This window comes from Lynx rufus, unplaced genomic scaffold (genome assembly GCF_022079265.1).
Source record: "Lynx rufus isolate CCGP_SWC_20201006 ecotype Redwood Valley unplaced genomic scaffold, mLynRuf1.p SCAF_15, whole genome shotgun sequence".
NCBI lineage: Eukaryota > Metazoa > Chordata > Mammalia > Carnivora > Felidae > Lynx > Lynx rufus.
In genome coordinates, this window is record NW_025814829.1 from 19,521,134 (window position 1) to 19,537,886 (window position 16,753).

Genomic DNA, 16,753 nt, shown 5'->3' on the forward strand with positions numbered 1-16,753 from the left:
ACAATTCATATATAAAGCACTTGGCATAGGCTAGAACATCATGAGCTCCCAAAATGTAACCTATTATTATTCGTATTGCTACTAGTATCCATTGACAGATTTTGGCTTAAGGATTTCTTTTTTCCTACTCTGGTCAGATGACATCTCATAGCAAATAGGAATAGAATAAAATACAGAATTGGAACTCAGTAACCTGCTTCTGGTTTCAGAACTACCACCACCTAGCTGTGTGACCTTGGACAAGCCTCTTAATTTCTCTGTACTCTCCTCAGCTATAAAATGAGGGACTAAATCATTTAAATCAGCTTTTTATCAGGCACCTTCTCTGAGTAAGACGTCATGCTCAGCCACCTATAAAATTCTATGATCCTGAAGGGTGTCAATGGAAAATATCAGAGCAAAGCAAAACAGTCTCCTGCTTGCGGCAAGGTTGATGAGAAACCCCAAATAGCCAACTGCATTACATCATCTCAATGAGCAATGTTTGTAAATACACAAGTGTTTAATTTTGAGACACTCGTGAGAAATCTTTCACCAATAGGAATCCACAGACAAGGTTCTATTAACACCTATCAGCCCTGAACCTTTCAAAAAAATAAACATGCAAAATCACTTTGCACCTTAGTCAAATGGCGTGCTTCTGGAGAGAAATCGGGAAAGTCAAAGTTATTAACACTCCCTATGGCAACAGTTAAGAATAGGATGTGTAAAAAAACTGAATGACATATCTGGTTAAAATGGCAAGGGGGATTCCAGGAACAGAATACAGTGCATCTGGACAGGACACGGAGGCCAGTGGCTTATTGTTTACAAAAACAGGCCCAGATTATGAACAGTGACAAGAGGCCAAGACCTCAATTATAACTCACGACCACACCTCTCCCAATCCCTGTTCAACTGAAGCTATCAATCAATCAATTCTCCCATCTCTGTAATAAACCCACCAATATTTGCAGCCCAGTGGATAGAAGGTCCCTCAGGGCACCTCCAGAAATGACCAAGCTGATGACATTAAAAAGACCCTACAGGCAAAATGGGGACTTCAAACTACATTCCAACCTTCCAGGAGATAAGGCAGCTGCCCATTTCAAGCTCTACACTATTCCCACCGGAGGCGATCATTAGAAGGGAGACATGGCCCTTCCCAAGTCCTCTATGATAGGAAAAGGTCTCCTTGCATTGGTGCAGGGAAAGAAGGAGGGGCCCCTCCCTCTGTACTCTGAAACAAAGGAAAACCCAGAGCTCCAACCATGTGGTGTAACATTCAAGGCCACCCACCTCTCCCACTCCCCAGCTGAAGTCTCAATGGACTAGAGCACATGGCTCTTTCCAGTGAATGGCCAGGAAGGGACAGTGCCTTGCACAAACACATCCTGGGGCTCTTTAACAGGCAGGAACCCCTCTTATGGGAATGACTGGTTAAAAAAAAGGTTATCTGAGAAGAGGCTCTGATTCATGTGCCAAGTCAGGTAGTCAACTAGATGTGCAGACAGGGTCACTTGGTTTCTCCAGGTCCACATTTTGCTTTACCCTCCACATCTTTGCAGAGGGAAGTGGGCCTTTAAAAGCATGCATTCTGGAGCAGAGGGTGACAACACAGAAGGGTTAAACAATTATGTCTTCCCATGCTCCAGAACCAGCACCACCCAGCAACCCTAACATCTCAACTCCATTCATGCTTGGGTGAGGGCGGAGACGGGATGTGAAATGACCTTATTCTTTCTGTTCTCTGATCCCTGATTGAATGCAGGGCAACCAGAGACCAGGTAGGTACAAGGTGCACCCAAGGTGGCTACAGACTTTCTGTGTCCGATGCCACAGCAAATGTCACCTTTTGATATAGTGCAGCAGAAAAAAAAGCCGCCTCCCCAGGGGCTCCCCAAATGGTATACCTCCTCAAGGTTGCCTTTCTCTACCAGGACTCTTCAAACCTCTGAAATAAATTCCCAAACACCTGTCAGATTTCAGTTGTCCTTCAAGGAAACCTGACCCAGACACCCAGAGGCAAACTGCCGCCTTTCTCTCTCCAAGAACCTCCTGCCCCTCCCCCATCCCATCTAGCCTGGGGGAAAAGGCTGCCAAAATAAGGGCCAGCCCTTCAGGAGCAAACCTAAAGCCCACTCTGAAAATTCCTTTCCAGAGCCCTTGGCCCCTGGCACAGCCCATCCCTCGGAGGCTCAAACCCACCTATGAAACCACCTCTGGGCTCAGCCTGCCCCCACCTGCTCCACCCAAAGAAATGAACATCCTGCAAATCAGGGTGGAAATACATGTCTCAATGGTCCACGGAGCATATGCATTGTGCTATTTTTCAAAGCCCTTACCTTTGACCTGAGTATCGTACTCTGCTATGATCTCCTTATCCTTTTTGAATTTGGCCGGAGACGTCATGTTTTCCTTCTTTCTTCCAAATTCAAATTGTGAATTGATAGATCCACGGGAAAAATCCAACCACCGAAATCAATACCTCCAAGACCGCTTCTCCCAAGGGCAGAAGGGGCCCCCCGCGGTGGTCTCCAGCGCTCCGGGGAGCGCGGGCTGCGGGCTGGGCAGAAGGCTACGGCGGGCACATGCAGACGGTGGGCGCTGGGGCCGGGCGCGGCGGCGGCTGGTTCCTGTGCTAGAGCCGGAGCCGCAGCCTCAGCATTAGCCGGGAGAACTGCAGCGCCCGGAGGTTGGCCTGGGGTCTGACATCAACGACACAGGCAGGGAGTGGAAGTCCTTCCGCACAACATGGTGTGGGGGGTGCGGGGGTGTGGACGCGCCCAGCTGTGTCCCCGGGAGGGAGTGGGTGCGTAAAAGGGTGCCGGGGGAGGGCTGGGCGTGCTTCGCGGTTTTTTGTTGCACAGGCTCGAAGATGCTGCAAATCAAATCCCAAACGGGAGCCGCAGCAGCGCAGACTGGATCGGAAGTCGTTTGCTCCGGTTCACTTGCCTGTAAATGCAGGGAAAAGGGGAGGGGGCGATCAGCCCCGGCGCAGATCCTAATCGCGGCGGGGGTGGGGTAGGGGATGTCGTTCCAAGCCCGGCCTGGGCCCATTCATCTCGGCCAAACGCCGCCCGGCCCACAGAGCCCGGCGCGGCGAGGTGCGGAGGAAGGAAGCTCCCTCCGGATTTTGTTTTAAGGCTGGAAGAAAACACTTTGGAGCAGCCGCCTGCGCGGGCTTCGGGTGGGGACTGCGGCGGGAACGCGGGGCTCCGGGCGGGGACTGCGGCACCTCGGCGGCCTCCGAGCCCCGCCAGCGCTGGGCAGCGGCCAGCCGAAGGGAGCACTCTCGGCAGTGGCTCCGACGCGGCCCCTGACCCCCGGCTGGGGCAACTCCCAGGACATCAAAAGGGATCAAAGCCAGGGAGGGACAAGCCACCCGGGCACAACTTTTCTTCCCCTCCCGCCCCTCCTCCCAGTTGTTTTGTTTTTGGTTACTAGCTTCTCTTGGCAGCAAAATGTTGAGGGGGGTGAGACCTGCAGGAAAAAGCCTGCTCCGCACGGGGCACATCCAGGAAAACAATGTGGTCGGCAAAAGCAGGAAACGGGTTAGAGGCGAGGGTCGGAGTCGGGAAAACCCAGGGGCGGGGGGCGGAAGGCAGCCGCCGCCTCCCCCAAGTCACGGACGAGAGTAACTCTTAAATGACACCCCCAATATTTTTTGTCACCCATGCCCAGAGATCCCAGATACCGCACCCAAACCCAGGCTCGGTTGGGGGGGGGGGGGCCGAGGGGGGTCGGGAGGGACGGGAGGGTCGCAGTCCCGACCCTTCGCACCAGGAGGTGCCTGAGGATATCCCGCCCTGGCCAAGGTCCGGGAGGCGGGAGGGAAGCAGCGGGAGCGCAGAGTTGGGAGTCTTGCTCCCCACCGTGCCACACCGGCGACCCTCCCTCCTAGGTCGCCCCTTTCCCTCTCCGTGTCAGGGGAGGGGGGGTGCTCCGCTGGTGTCTCCCACTTCCCGCGCCGGGAGGAAGAGGGAGCCCAGGCGGCGTGGTGGTTCAGGCGGGCAGGAAGCGGGGAGGGGGGTGTGAGGTGGGGTCCAGAGGCTGCATGGGAGCAGGGGATAGATGACTGGAGCTTCTGCACACGTTTGGGAGGCGGGGAGAGGGCAAAGGGAGGATTACCTCGGGGAGGGGTGGGGGGTGGTGAGGAGGCTACCGTGGCCACGATGTTACATGGAACGGAAGGATGTTAGCAACTTGGGGACCTGCTATGGGTCTAGGGAGTGCGTGAAAGGCACCATTCCAGGAGGGCAGGGGGCTGGAACAGGGAAAAAGCCCCGGAAGCAGTGCGGAACAATCATCCTTCTGGGTCCTGGGCTGTAACCCGACTGTCTGCCAGGGCTTGGAGACAGGGGAAGAGGATAGCCGATGGTTACGGGTGATGCCAACGACGGTTGCCCAAAGGTGGACCAAGCCTGCCCGTGTGCAGAGGACTTGGGGAGGGGGCTGAGGACTTGGGGAGGGGGCTGGGTGCCTGCTGCACAGCGGCAGAGTCCCAGGGCAGAGCCCGAGACTGTGCGGTGAAGGGCAGTGAGAGATGCAGTCTTGAGAAGTATTATGGGCTGTACTGGAAGATTTGGAGAGGGTCGAGGGGGAGGGCGTCTGAGTGATTCCGGGCGGCACGGCTAGGCGATGCCGCAAGCAGCATCCGCGCCCTCTCCTTCCCGCCCCAGCCCGGGTTTGTTCAGTCAGGGCTCCAGCCCGGCGGCCGGGAAGAGGAAAGGGGAGAGGGAAGGAGCCTTTACCTGGCTCTGACGCGACGGGTCTCAGGTCCCCAGCTTCGCTTCCCACTCAGAGATCTCCTCCCCTCTTCCCCGCCACCCGCTTCTACGCAGATCGGTCCCCCTAGTCCCCTGAGGAGCCTCCGCCAACTCCGCAGGACCCCGCCGGGAAGCAGAGCCCACCCCCTTACCAATCACCGCCCGTTTTCTATCGACCGATGGGGCCTGTAGCCAATAGGAATAGCTGATCTCGAGAGGTCTGGAGTGAGGAGGAGGAGCTTGAGAAACTTTGGAGGTGTGACTAGCACCACCGAGGCGTGGTCATAGAGCAAGCTCCTCCCAGGGTTGCCGAGCCCAGAAGTAGAATTAATGGGCGGGGTTAAAATGGAACCAACAGCCAAACACAAACTCTTGAGAGAAGGCACTACCAATTGGACCGGGGTAGAAAGGAGGGGCGTTGCGGAGAATTTTAGCCAGTAGAGAGTAGAGACCAGTAGGGACTGTAGAAAGTCTTCCAATAAGAAGCGTGAAGGGAGTGCCTTGCCTCTTTCACTGGGGCGGGAGTAGGGTTTGCCCAAGCCCCCCGGTGCCGGCCAATGGGAGCGGAGGCGGAGCCAAACTCGGCCAACCAGAAAGCCGAGCTCATCTCGGCACCGTTACTGAGGCGGGGCGTACGGTCTCCAGGCCACTAAGATCTCAGCAGGGGAAGGCTCCCGAGCCTTCCAATGCGGGACGCGGGCGAACTCTGGTTCTCCCAATCGGTGCGCTGCGCCTGCAATTCAAACTGACAGCCGGTTGGAAAGGCAGAGAGAGCGGAAGAGGGAGCAAAACGCGACGCGTTCGCTGATAGAGACCCCAGCGCCGACTGAACCCCAAAAGCGACCTCTGCCCCGTCCCATCAACACCATCGCGCGCTCCGGAGCGGCCGCTCCGGAGGAGACCTAAGGGGACAGCGGGGGGCACGAGGGGGAGCTGAGGGACCGGGACCAAGAGAAACGGCGCGAGATCCAGCCAGCACACTGAGGGCTGGGGGCTGCCAGGAGAGAAGTGAAGCGGGGGCCTAGCAGCGAGCAGAGCGGAGGAGGGAGGGTCCTGGGAGGACTGAGGAGAACCCGGGTTCGTCCGGGTGGGAAAAGCCGAGGGGATTTCTGGATCCTGGGAAGAGGAGAAAGATTTCCAAAGAGGAGGCGTGGGTCGGGACGCGTGGCCGGCGGTCAGAGGGCGAGGAATTGGAGCGCTCCGGGGGAGGGGCTTAGGAGAGGCGCTTTCACGGAGGGACTCTGCAGGAGAAAGCTAAGGGAATTGCTGCAGGGGCGGGAGCTAAAGAGTAGAGGAGCCTTTTAGACGCGTGGCTGGGGAGTCTGTAGAGAAATTCCCAGGCCTTTTGTAGCTCGCCGCCTCCCCACTTCAAATCCCACTGCCTCCCCCGAAAGTTAAAAGGAAAGCCACATTTGCTGCTTCGCCCTGTTCCTACTCAATAAATATTACTTTCACCCTCCCACGGGAAAGCAGGAAAGAACTCATTTCCTTCCCAGTTTTAGGGCTTAGAAAAGGTCGAGGCCTCGCAATTTGATTTTTGGCCTGGGGGAATCCAACTAGGAAAGGTACTGCTCTTGTTTCCTTTTTCAAAACCCCGCACCGCATCCTTCCCGGGACGCCATGTCTACCAGCAGTTGTAGTTTCGAGGACCGGTGCGTGTCCATCCTGTGTTGCAAATTCTGTAAACAAGTGCTCAGCTCTAGGGGAATGAAGGCTGTTTTGCTGGCTGATACTGAAATAGACCTTTTCTCTACAGACATCCCTCCTACCAAGTAAGTCTTGCTAGTGGCGGGCAACGGTAGCCTTTAACTAAATGGGAAAAGTGTATGGTTTGGACCTCTGGGAGTCAACAAGGAGGTTATCATTTTGGTGTTCCAGCCACTCCCAACAGTCTGATGATCCCCTTGGAGTATAACTAAGTGGGCAGACTGTCTGGACAAAGTCTGTGGTTTAGCCAGAGTGGTCAGTCCTGATGTAATGTTTCTGGTTCAATTATAGTCATGTGACCACATCCCTTAAGCTGGATCCCCTGGCGCTGTGCCCCGCCCAACCATCCTAACTCACTGGATCAAATCCACGACCTAGACCCTAGACTCTAGGTAAATTCAGGCAACGTTCTCTGTACTGTTAGAAGAGCTAAGTTTTTCATTTTTATCCATAAAGTTTTAGGCCAAAAATATTCATAATTTGCTGCCATTATTTGCAATTTGCCAGGCTGAATCAGATCCATTGTCCAGATAATTCAGTGTTCTTTTCTCAACAATCTCTCTCTTAATGAGAGAGAAATAGATTTTTAGGCGATGAAATAGACCTAGCCCTAAAACAATCCTGGTCAACTATTTCAGATACCATGCATTTGTTTGCATCATTAAATGCTCTTAAATTCTGTTTTCAGACACGTAAGAATTTGCTACCTATTTGGAAAAATAGCCATTTTATTTTACTCAAATGTACGTTTTTCTAGCTCCAAGAGGTACTTTCTCTTCCATAGGCAGCATATTTATGCCCTTATGTAATTTTCAAGATTTAGGCTAACAGTCATAATACTTTAAAATGAACTTTGTGATGATAGAAACTTCAACATTTTGGAAATATACTCAAAAGCTATGAACTCCTCCTTTCTTGAAACCTTTTCTGAAATAGTTTAAGTGTAGAGATGCCTACTGGCAAAGCAAATGGCTCTCATTTATTGCAAAGATATTTGGGTTAATATTTTAAGTACTTCTGTATGTGTGTGTGCACCTGTGTGTTACAAAAAAAAAAAAAGCACTAGACAATAAATCTAGAACCTACTGTTGCACAGGTTCTGTGATTTTTTTTGTCTAAAGCTTTTTCTTACTACTAGCACACACACAGATGCACACATGCAGACAAATTAAAAAAATTTTTTAAATATGTATTTGTTTTTGAGAGACAGAGCAAGCACAAGTTGGGGAGGGGCAGAGAGAGAGAGAGAGACAGGGAGACACAGAAAATGAGGCAGGCTCCAGGCTCTGAGCTGTCAACACAGAGCCCGTTGCAGGGCTCGAACCCACGAACCAGGAGATCATGACCTGAGCCAAAGTTGGACCCTCAACCGACCGAGCCACCCAGATGCCCCTAAAATATTAACCCATTCATCTTTGCAATAGATGTGGTAAGCAATAAGATGAGGGCTCAGATATTGAATTGTTAGAGGTTAGACCAGAGTCTACATTAGAACCAGGTTTTTCTTATTGTCTCTTCTTCTTTATAAGGGTTGTAATAGTAATGGATTAGCGTGCTAAGATATGTATGAATTAATGAACACATAAGATTATTTAAGTGGAATTTTGTCATATTTATGGTAAGCTCAGAAGTATTAACTGACTCTTACAAAATATACTATCATTCTGCTTTAGAGTCTCTTTCAGCTCTTTGGGTCTACAAAATTCATGCTAAATCACAACCAAAAATACAAGGATATGGAAAAATCGGAACCCTGTGCACTATTGGTAGGAATATAAAGTGGTGCTGCTGCTATGGAAAATAGCATCGAATTTCCTAAATAAATTGAGAATAGAATTACCATATGATCCAGGAATCCCACTTCTGAGTATGTGTTTATATTTGGATATATACCCAGAAGAATTCAGTGCAAGATTTAAAAGATATATTTGCACACCTGTGTTCTTAGCAGCATTCTTCACAATAACCTTGGTTAACCTTGGTCACTGTGAAGAATGCTGCTAGGAAGCAATGCAAATGTTCATTAACAAAATGTGGTATATGCATACAATAAACTATTACTCAGCCTTGTAAAGGAAGGCTATCCTGCCATCTGCTACAATAGGGAGGGGACTTAAGAACATCATGCTAAATGAAATAAGGCAGTCACAAAAAGACAAATACTATATGCTTTCACTTATATGTGCTATATAAAATGGTCAAATTCATACTAACAGAAAGTAGACGGTGGTTGCCAAGGGCTGAGGGAAGAGGGAAATGGGGAGCTGTTTGATGGACATAGAGTTTCAGTTTTGTGATACGAATAAGGTCTGGAGATTCATTGCACAACAATGTGAATACACTTAAGACTTCTGAACCGTACATTTAAAATGATTAACTTAGTAAATTTTATGTTATATGTGTTTTTACAACAATTTTTTAAAAAGTACCTTTGACCATTTCTGCACATTTCCTTCTCCAGTGCAGTGGACTTCATTGGAAGATGCTATTTCACTGAAATCTGCAAATGTAAACTGAAAGACATCGCATGTTTAAAATGGTAATTTGTGGCAAGATTCTAGATGGCCCTGCATTTGGAAGATGGATGTTAACACCACAGCACAGAGAAAGGTTCAGTGGGCTGCATCGAGCACTGGTTATAACCCATGCAGTGAGCCATTGAAAAACCATTTGTTACTTCGAGTTATTTTTTAAAAGGGTCTTGTGTCACATTTGTATATGATTTTATAATTTTTCAAAGCACCTTGACAAATATCTGCTTTAATTTTCAGAAAAAGTCAATGTAGTTTGGGAAGATAAAACAGAGTTACAATCGTAAAAATCAGGTTTGAGCCCTGGCCCTACTCTTACTCTAAATGTGATCTTGAGTAAATTTCTTAAGCCTCTAAATCCCTGGACCTCTGTTTCCTTGTTTAATTTATAGCTTAAGAAGATAGAAACAATCTTCTAACTTAAGAAGATAGAAATTTAAATATCTTTTATGTTTACCTTATAGAGTGTTGTGAAGATTAAATTAATTACGAATGTTAAAAGGCTTGATAGACTATAAATTACAACACAGATGAAAACTATTACTATTACCTTTTGAGAGGTAGACAGACTTGAGTATTATTTGTCCCATTTTAGAGAGAAGAAATTTGAGATTTTTTTTAACATTTAAATGAGGTTTGGATTATAAATTATAATCCAAATAATTTAAATTCTTATGTGCTAATGATGATTTAAATTCATTCTTTCATTCATTCAAACCATACATTGAAGTCCTACTATGTGCTAATCATTGCTATAGGGGCTGGAAACGCAACAATAAATAAAACAAAGTCACTGGCTTTTGGACATTATATTCTAGTGGGAAGATGACTGGTTAGTAAGATATTTAAATCAATAAGATATTGAATAGGGTGGAAGGTGCTCCAAAGGAAATAATAATAATAATGATAATAATAATAATAATAAATGATAGAGAAAAATAGAGGTTGGGAGAGTAGGTAAGAGCTATTTGAGATAGCATGGTCTGGGATGACCTCTCATGAGAAGGTAACATTGGAGTTAAATCCGAAAGGATGACAAGGAGCGCAAGGGAAAATGTTCTAGGCACAGGGAACAGCTAGTGCAGAGAACCCAAGGCAAGAGGAAGCTTAACATGGTCATGGAATAAAAAGATGGTGGCCAGCATAGCTGAGACATTGTGAACGTCAAGGGAGAGTAGTGTGAGTAGACTGGAGATGCGGTCAGAATCCAGATAGTCTAGAGGAACGCTGTCCAATAGAAATCTACAAGCCGCATATGTAACTTAAAATCTTCTAAAAAAATCTAAAAATAAAGAAAATCTTCTAATAACCACATTTTTAAAAGTAAGAAGAGACAAGTGAAATTAATTTAAATTGTATATTTTACTTAACCCATATAACCAAAATATTGTTTCAACATGTAACCAACATAAAAAAATATTAACAAAATATTTTACATTCTATTTTTTATCCTTAGTCTTTGAAATCCAGCATATGTTTTATATTTACAGCACACTTCAGTTCAGTCTAGCTAAACTTCAAGTGCTCAACAGCCACATTTTGGATAGTATAGATCTAGACCTTCATATGAAGGGGTTTTTTTGTTTTGAGTTTTGGCCAATGGGAAGCCACGGAAGGGGCCTTAGCAGGGGAGCAAAATGGTCTGAATGCGTCCCTACTAGAATGTTAGCTCCATGAGAATAAGGACTTTGTCCACTGCTGTATTCCCAGCACCTGGAACAGTACCTGACACATAGTAATAGATGCTCAATAAACACGAATTGAATGAGTAAATGAATGAATGAATACGGATGGTGATTAAAGCCATAGAATTTACTCTTGCAATATAGTCCTACAAATAACTGTCAGTCCTGGTCCAAGAACAACTTGCTCTCATGTGTTTGCCTTTCAAGCAGATTATGATTAGAAGACATATTTTAGGTAGGCTGGTACCTTTTATAGTATTTTTTTATAGGGCCTCACAAAACTGACTGACTCCCACATCTCCCAGGGTGGGAACAAGCTATAATAAGAATTTTTACAACCCAAGGTATAAGTACATGTTATCATTAAAAAAAAAAAAAAGTACTAGCTAAAATGTTCCCTGTATATTCACTTTATTTAATAATGACCATATAGGAAAAAAAAAATCTGTGGAAGAGTGAAGTACTTGTAATCAGAGGGATAATCTTGAAGACAGTAAAAAACTTTTGCAACTTTCTCTAGAAGCTACGGATCTGCCTTATTTCTGAATTCCTTCAAAAACACTAAAACTAAAATTAGAGCAGCCAGCTTGTGTTTGGTTTACAGGGGCTCATGCTGTCTTCCTACTCCTCCATCTGTTGAGACAGTTTTTAGGTGCTGGCGTAGAACTAGAACATAGAAGAACCCAACTTGCCACAGTCCTGGGGATAGCAAAAACCTTTTATCTAATATATTTTGTCTGTACAGCACCTCAGTTCTGGGTGTTCTACGGAACACATCACAACCTTATGGCATGGGGTCTAGAAGCTACCTTCTGAAAGGACAACGTGTAAAGCAGGACTAGCAAGGAAATGGAGAATGTGTTAGTATTTGACAGTAGCACTGTCAAATTTAACATTACCAGAGTCACTCCCATCCCAAAGATCTAGCAATGGAGGTTGTTAGGAGGAAATGAGGACTCGAGGTGGTCTGTTCATTTACATTAGCACATGAAAATGTTTATATGGCCAGTTATTACCTGGTATCTGAGTATATTTACTTTTCTTTCTTAGTGGGAACATTGTAGGTTATCATGTGATTGTTCCCTGTTGTTCCTGCCTTCTTTCCTGCAACAATGGACACTTCTGGATGTTTCACAGCCAGGCAGTTTATGATATTAACAGACTAGACGCTACCGGTAAGAAACAATTGACTCGGAAATTCCTGTAACATTTACTTGTCTACCAAAACCTGAGTGAAACTCCCAATTGATTGTTTGAGGATTCTCTCTGAAACCCTCTCACCTGAGTTGAAAGTGTGAAACTTCAGGGCTTTTAACCCAAATATTCAGTTAGGGGAACTACTAGCCAAAATTCCTTGCCATTTCTATTTCATCGTTGTATATACAAGAGCCTCAGACTTGACTCTTTTGCTTCTTGGTCTCTTAAAATTAATAGTTGCTCTAAATTGTTGCACTGATACGTATTACAACTCCAGAGAATTTTGGAAGATTTTAGATCTGATGGTCAAGTGTGTGTGTGTGTGTGTGTGTGTGTGTGTGTGTGTGTGTGTGTGTAAGAAAGTAGGGAGGGGAGCCTGGGCCAGTAGGACCTGGGAGGGAGGATGACTAGGTAACCTCTGTATTTGGCGATGTTGCTTCAGGAAAAAAAAAAAAAAAAGACATTTTGACATCTATATTAATAAATTATGATGGAATTTTATTCAAGGGAAATATTTAATGCCAATACGTTGTACTAGTTATTTAGTAGGAAAATATACAACCAATTTTTTTTTTTTAACATTGATTTATTTGGGGAGAGAGCAATCAGGGGAGGGGCGGAGAGAGGAAGACAGAATCTGCAGCAGGCTTGCACTGACAGGCTGACCACATAGAGCCCAATGTGGGGCTCGAACTCCCCAACCATGAGATCATGACCTGAACCAAAGTCGGATGCTCTACTGACTCAGCCATCCAGGCGCCCCGACAACCACTTCTTAAAGGATGTTTACATAATACATTTTATATTGTCTGCAGCCATTTGGTTTTGTTGTGCACATGTGTTTTCTCTATCTCATACCTACTTACACAACAGACCAGGTTGACTTGTAGTGGGACTTTTTTAGTGGGAACTGAAGTTTGCAGAACTTTAGTTTACAGAACAAATTTAAAGAATTCGATAATCCAAGTTGGCACTAACACCCTCAGGTTTTTAAATGTATGTTTTAATCTTCTTCAGAACTTAAAATACATTCCTCTTCTTAAGGATGATTTGTCTTCACAGACGGAAGATCATGAATTGTAAGCTAGGTTCTGAGGGTCTTTAAACCTTCCAATTATGCTTGGGTTTTTATAGACTCTGATTTTTTTTTAATCACCTGGCATTCAATTGTAGCTCTCAACCCATCATTTGGGGGTCTTAATTTCAGACCCTGGGATGTGACAAAGGCCATTTTTGAGGAGAGACTTATCTGAACTCCCCTGAGATACAGGCTCCTAACTTAGGCCTCCAGTTTTATATTTGTGTTGACCATGGACACATTAAAGGAAGTTTCTGCTTTGATACTATTTTTCCTGCTTCATAGAATTCAAAACACAGGGTGGAGATTTTTCCATTTTGATTTACTTTTTAATTATTGGTCAATTTTTCAAAGATAAAAGCCCAGCATTCTTCCATTCACATTGAATCTAATCCATGAGAAACAGATGTATCACAGGATTTCCTTCCTCCCTTCTTAACAGAGAAAGGAAGGTGCTCCTTCTGTCAGATCCAATCTCTTAGTTTATTTTTTCTCCTTTGAACCAATTGTGCCGAACTACTCATGTCTCTGAGTATTCACTCCAAGAATATCAAACTTCTCCTTTGTAACCCTAATATTGTGATTTAAAACGAGACTTTCAAGATGCTTGGTATAAAACAGGGTTTCTCATGATGCTGGGACTGTCCTTGAATCACCTGAATCAGCTGCATCAAAGGAACACATACACAAGCTTTATGAAATTCTAGAATGTTTAGATGGAAAGGGCCCCAAGTCAGTGTTCTAGGCTGGGCTTCATGTGTCCACCTGATTTCCCAAAACTTTTCTGAGGACTCTTGAGAAACCTCAGTTCAAATTCTCCGGGATTGGCAAATGCCCTCAAAGGCAAATTGACTTCAGCTCTCCACTTACCTTTATGGTTCTAATTATCCCTTAGATTTTGGCCTAGTAACTCCTTATTATTCCATTAGCTCATCAAAGCCATATTACCGGAAGCAGAATACTGTTCATTCTTGGGAGGGGAGGGGAGGGCAGAGTATTTTTTATTATAAACAATGCAAACACAAAAAAAATGCGGAAAACAATATGATAGACTTCTGTATCCACCCCCGCCCCCCCCAACATGAAATAGATGCTAACTTCTTGCCTGATTAGATTCTAGTATCTCAAACAAGAGAGACAGTTGATTGTTTCCACTGTTTCAACAATGCCACAGTGCACCTCCTTGTACATATCTCCTTGAGCACCTGTGCAAAATGGCAGTTAGAGGAAGTGATGAGTGATGGGCTCTATTTGCTATATATGTATATATTTGCTCTATATGTATTTCACACAACAGAATTCAGAAACAAAAAGAAATGAGCTAAAGCTATACATGTGGATATAGGTAAATCTCAAAAACATGTTGAATGAAAAAAGCAAATTAGAAAAGATACATATAATGCCATACTATAAAACATTTAAATACATTAAAAGATAATATATATTGTCTGCAGTTGCATACACTCAGAGTAAAGGTAGTAAGAACACCCATGGTGTACTCACTGGTGGTGGTGGAAGCGAGATTGAAACCAAATCTCCAAACCCTGGCTCATTCTCTTCCACCACGTGGCCACACTGACAACCTGATAATGTGAGATTTGCTTTCCTTGTTGGACTCCATTGGCTCCCCTAGAGGTCAATTAATAAATTGTATTTTTTCCCAATTTAGTACTTTCAAGTTCTGTAATACATTACGTGCCCAGAACAAATCATGTCATTATCTTCCATCATGTGTCTGTCATGTTCCTTCTATATGCCTAGGCTAGATTCTTCAGTATGGAATCTGACTACCCTTTCACTAGGAGGCTTTAGATTGTTGGGTTTGTTTGGTTTTTTTTAATGCTTATTTATTTATTTTTGAGAAAGAAAGAGAACACAAGCAGGGGAGAGGCAGAGAGAGAGGGAGACGCAGAATACAAAGCAGGCCCCAGGCTCTGAGCTGTCAGCACAGAGTCCCACATGGGGCTCAAACTCATGAACTATGACATCATGACCTGAGCCAAAGTCAGACACTTAACCGACTGAGCCGCCCAGACACCCCTAGATTGTTGTTTTGTTTGATGTAATGGCAGCTACAACCTGGATAGCCTCCAGACTATAAAACCCACCTATAAGAAAGGATTGCAGTTCGTATTATAAGTGGCTCTAAAACCTTGTTGTTTTTAATCACAAAAAAGCCACCAGCTACTTTTGTGCGTGTTGAGGAGATGAAGAGACTTACTCAAGCCTTTTTCCTGTACCCTCCAAAGAGACACTTAATCTAAAATAATCTTGTGAGATCTCCATCCTTAAAAATCATTAAAATAGATTTGAAACTTACCAGTGTAGAGCGATTATGGCATAATACAGCTAGAGGCAGAGTTTGAGGAAATGGGCGCTGAAATCCTTCAGAGTTCGAAGATTCTAGAATTCAAGCCCTTACTTCAAAGGGCTTAGAAATGTTTATGTCTTAGATGAATAATATTAGGTAGTTTTTATCTATGGCACATTCTTTAATATCTTTTCTCTTTACTGTTAACACTATGGTTCCATATAAGAATGTTAACATACAAGGTTTTCTATATCATGTTCCGAGTTGTAATAGTAGCTGGCTCTAAGTAATTTTATGATCTTTTCTTTTCAGGTGTCAACTTCCTACTTTGGGGCAACTTGCCAGAGATAGAAGAGAATACAGATGAAGACACATTAGATATCTCAGCAGAGGAGTGCATTCGATGAATGGGATTATGAGATGTATAATACCCAGACATTTTCCTATTTAAAAGATATATTAATGGACTGACTTTAAAAATATTAGCAAGGATATACTACGGATTTCTCCTTTTTTTGGAAAAAAAAATGAGACATTTGTTGATTTATTTATTTGCTATCTCAGATGAATTACCTGAATTTAATTTGAGTTATGGTAGTTCTTTTCTTCTATGGCTTCCTCCTCCTCTTCCTCTCTCCACCCTCCACCTGGTACAGATGTGTTCTTAAATTCAGATTGGAGGTTATTTCATGTGTCACTCAACTACCTCACAGTCTTGGGGAATTTTTCTTACAACTAGATACCAGATACCGTTAATTTTATATTCTTGAATAAGGGGCGTTAGTATACATACATGGGGTGTATCCACCAAGTATGTATCCATGTGTATACCCAGGCATGCATATGGCAAGCTCAACTGGGAATTAAAGCTTAACAGGAATTTTTTAAAAAACCAAGCTGTTAGGTTTTCATAGGTACTGGTTATCCTGTGTCATACTGGTGAAAAATCCCTAAAATGGAGCAGGACTTTGTGAATCAGCAAACAGAATAAGTTAAAACTTTAAAATATATGGAGAAATTCTCTTAATTCCTCAGCACGATGTTAGATAAATGAATTTTAACAACAAAATTATCAGTATATACTGTTTCCCAACATGATTTATTTATGTTCTTCTAAAGTCATGCAGTTATTGTGTTATGAAAGCAGGGCAACTGAACCTCCATATTCTATTCTCTAGGCCTTTTTCTGTAACTAGCAAATTTTAAATGAGTATTCTCACTTCCAACCCTTAAATAGAAAAAAAACTAAAGAAGTGTTTTGCTTAAGCCATTGTACATTATAAATGATGTTTTTGTTTTTGTTTTAAGCTGCATTCAGAGCCACACAGGAATAGGAAACTGAGATAGTGTTGGATTGTGGTTTTAGGTATAGCTAAAATCAGTGTATCGCTTAGTAATATCTCAACTGTAAGCATTTTGTCAATAGCGATACCTAAACACACAGAGTTGTGGTTTTGTAAATAAAGTTTTATTATAAAAATGACCAGCCTGCCTTT

General features: G+C 44.4%; 2 protein-coding genes across 7 annotated transcripts in view; one reads left to right on the top strand and one right to left on the bottom strand.

The window, feature by feature from the left end:
* SRGAP2 (SLIT-ROBO Rho GTPase activating protein 2) overlaps positions 1-4,824 on the bottom strand; it is a 232,481-nt gene extending 227,657 nt beyond the window's left edge. For all 5 annotated transcript variants that reach the window (XM_047076591.1, XM_047076589.1, XM_047076590.1 and 2 more), the window contains exons 1-2: positions 4,734-4,824; positions 2,325-2,934 (exon numbers count right to left, since the gene is read on the bottom strand). In XM_047076591.1, the coding sequence (XP_046932547.1) occupies positions 2,325-2,391 (67 nt within the window). In that variant the 5' untranslated portion in view covers positions 2,392-2,934; positions 4,734-4,824. The remainder of the gene's footprint in view (positions 1-2,324; positions 2,935-4,733) is intronic.
* A 705-nt stretch (positions 4,825-5,529) lies between these two features.
* On the top strand, positions 5,530-15,751 carry FAM72A (family with sequence similarity 72 member A). 2 transcript variants are annotated; one of them, XM_047076594.1, is made up of 4 exons: positions 5,530-6,520; positions 8,917-8,994; positions 11,722-11,846; positions 15,570-15,751. In XM_047076594.1, the coding sequence occupies exons 1-4, from the start codon at positions 6,369-6,371 to the stop codon at positions 15,662-15,664; spliced, it is 450 nt and encodes a 149-aa protein (XP_046932550.1). In that variant the 5' UTR covers positions 5,530-6,368; the 3' UTR covers positions 15,665-15,751. The 2 variants fall into 2 exon arrangements, with proteins under 2 accessions (XP_046932550.1, XP_046932551.1); XM_047076595.1 differs by lacking the exon at positions 11,722-11,846 and having other exon boundaries at positions 15,570-15,624.
* The last annotated feature ends 1,002 nt before the right edge of the window (positions 15,752-16,753 follow it).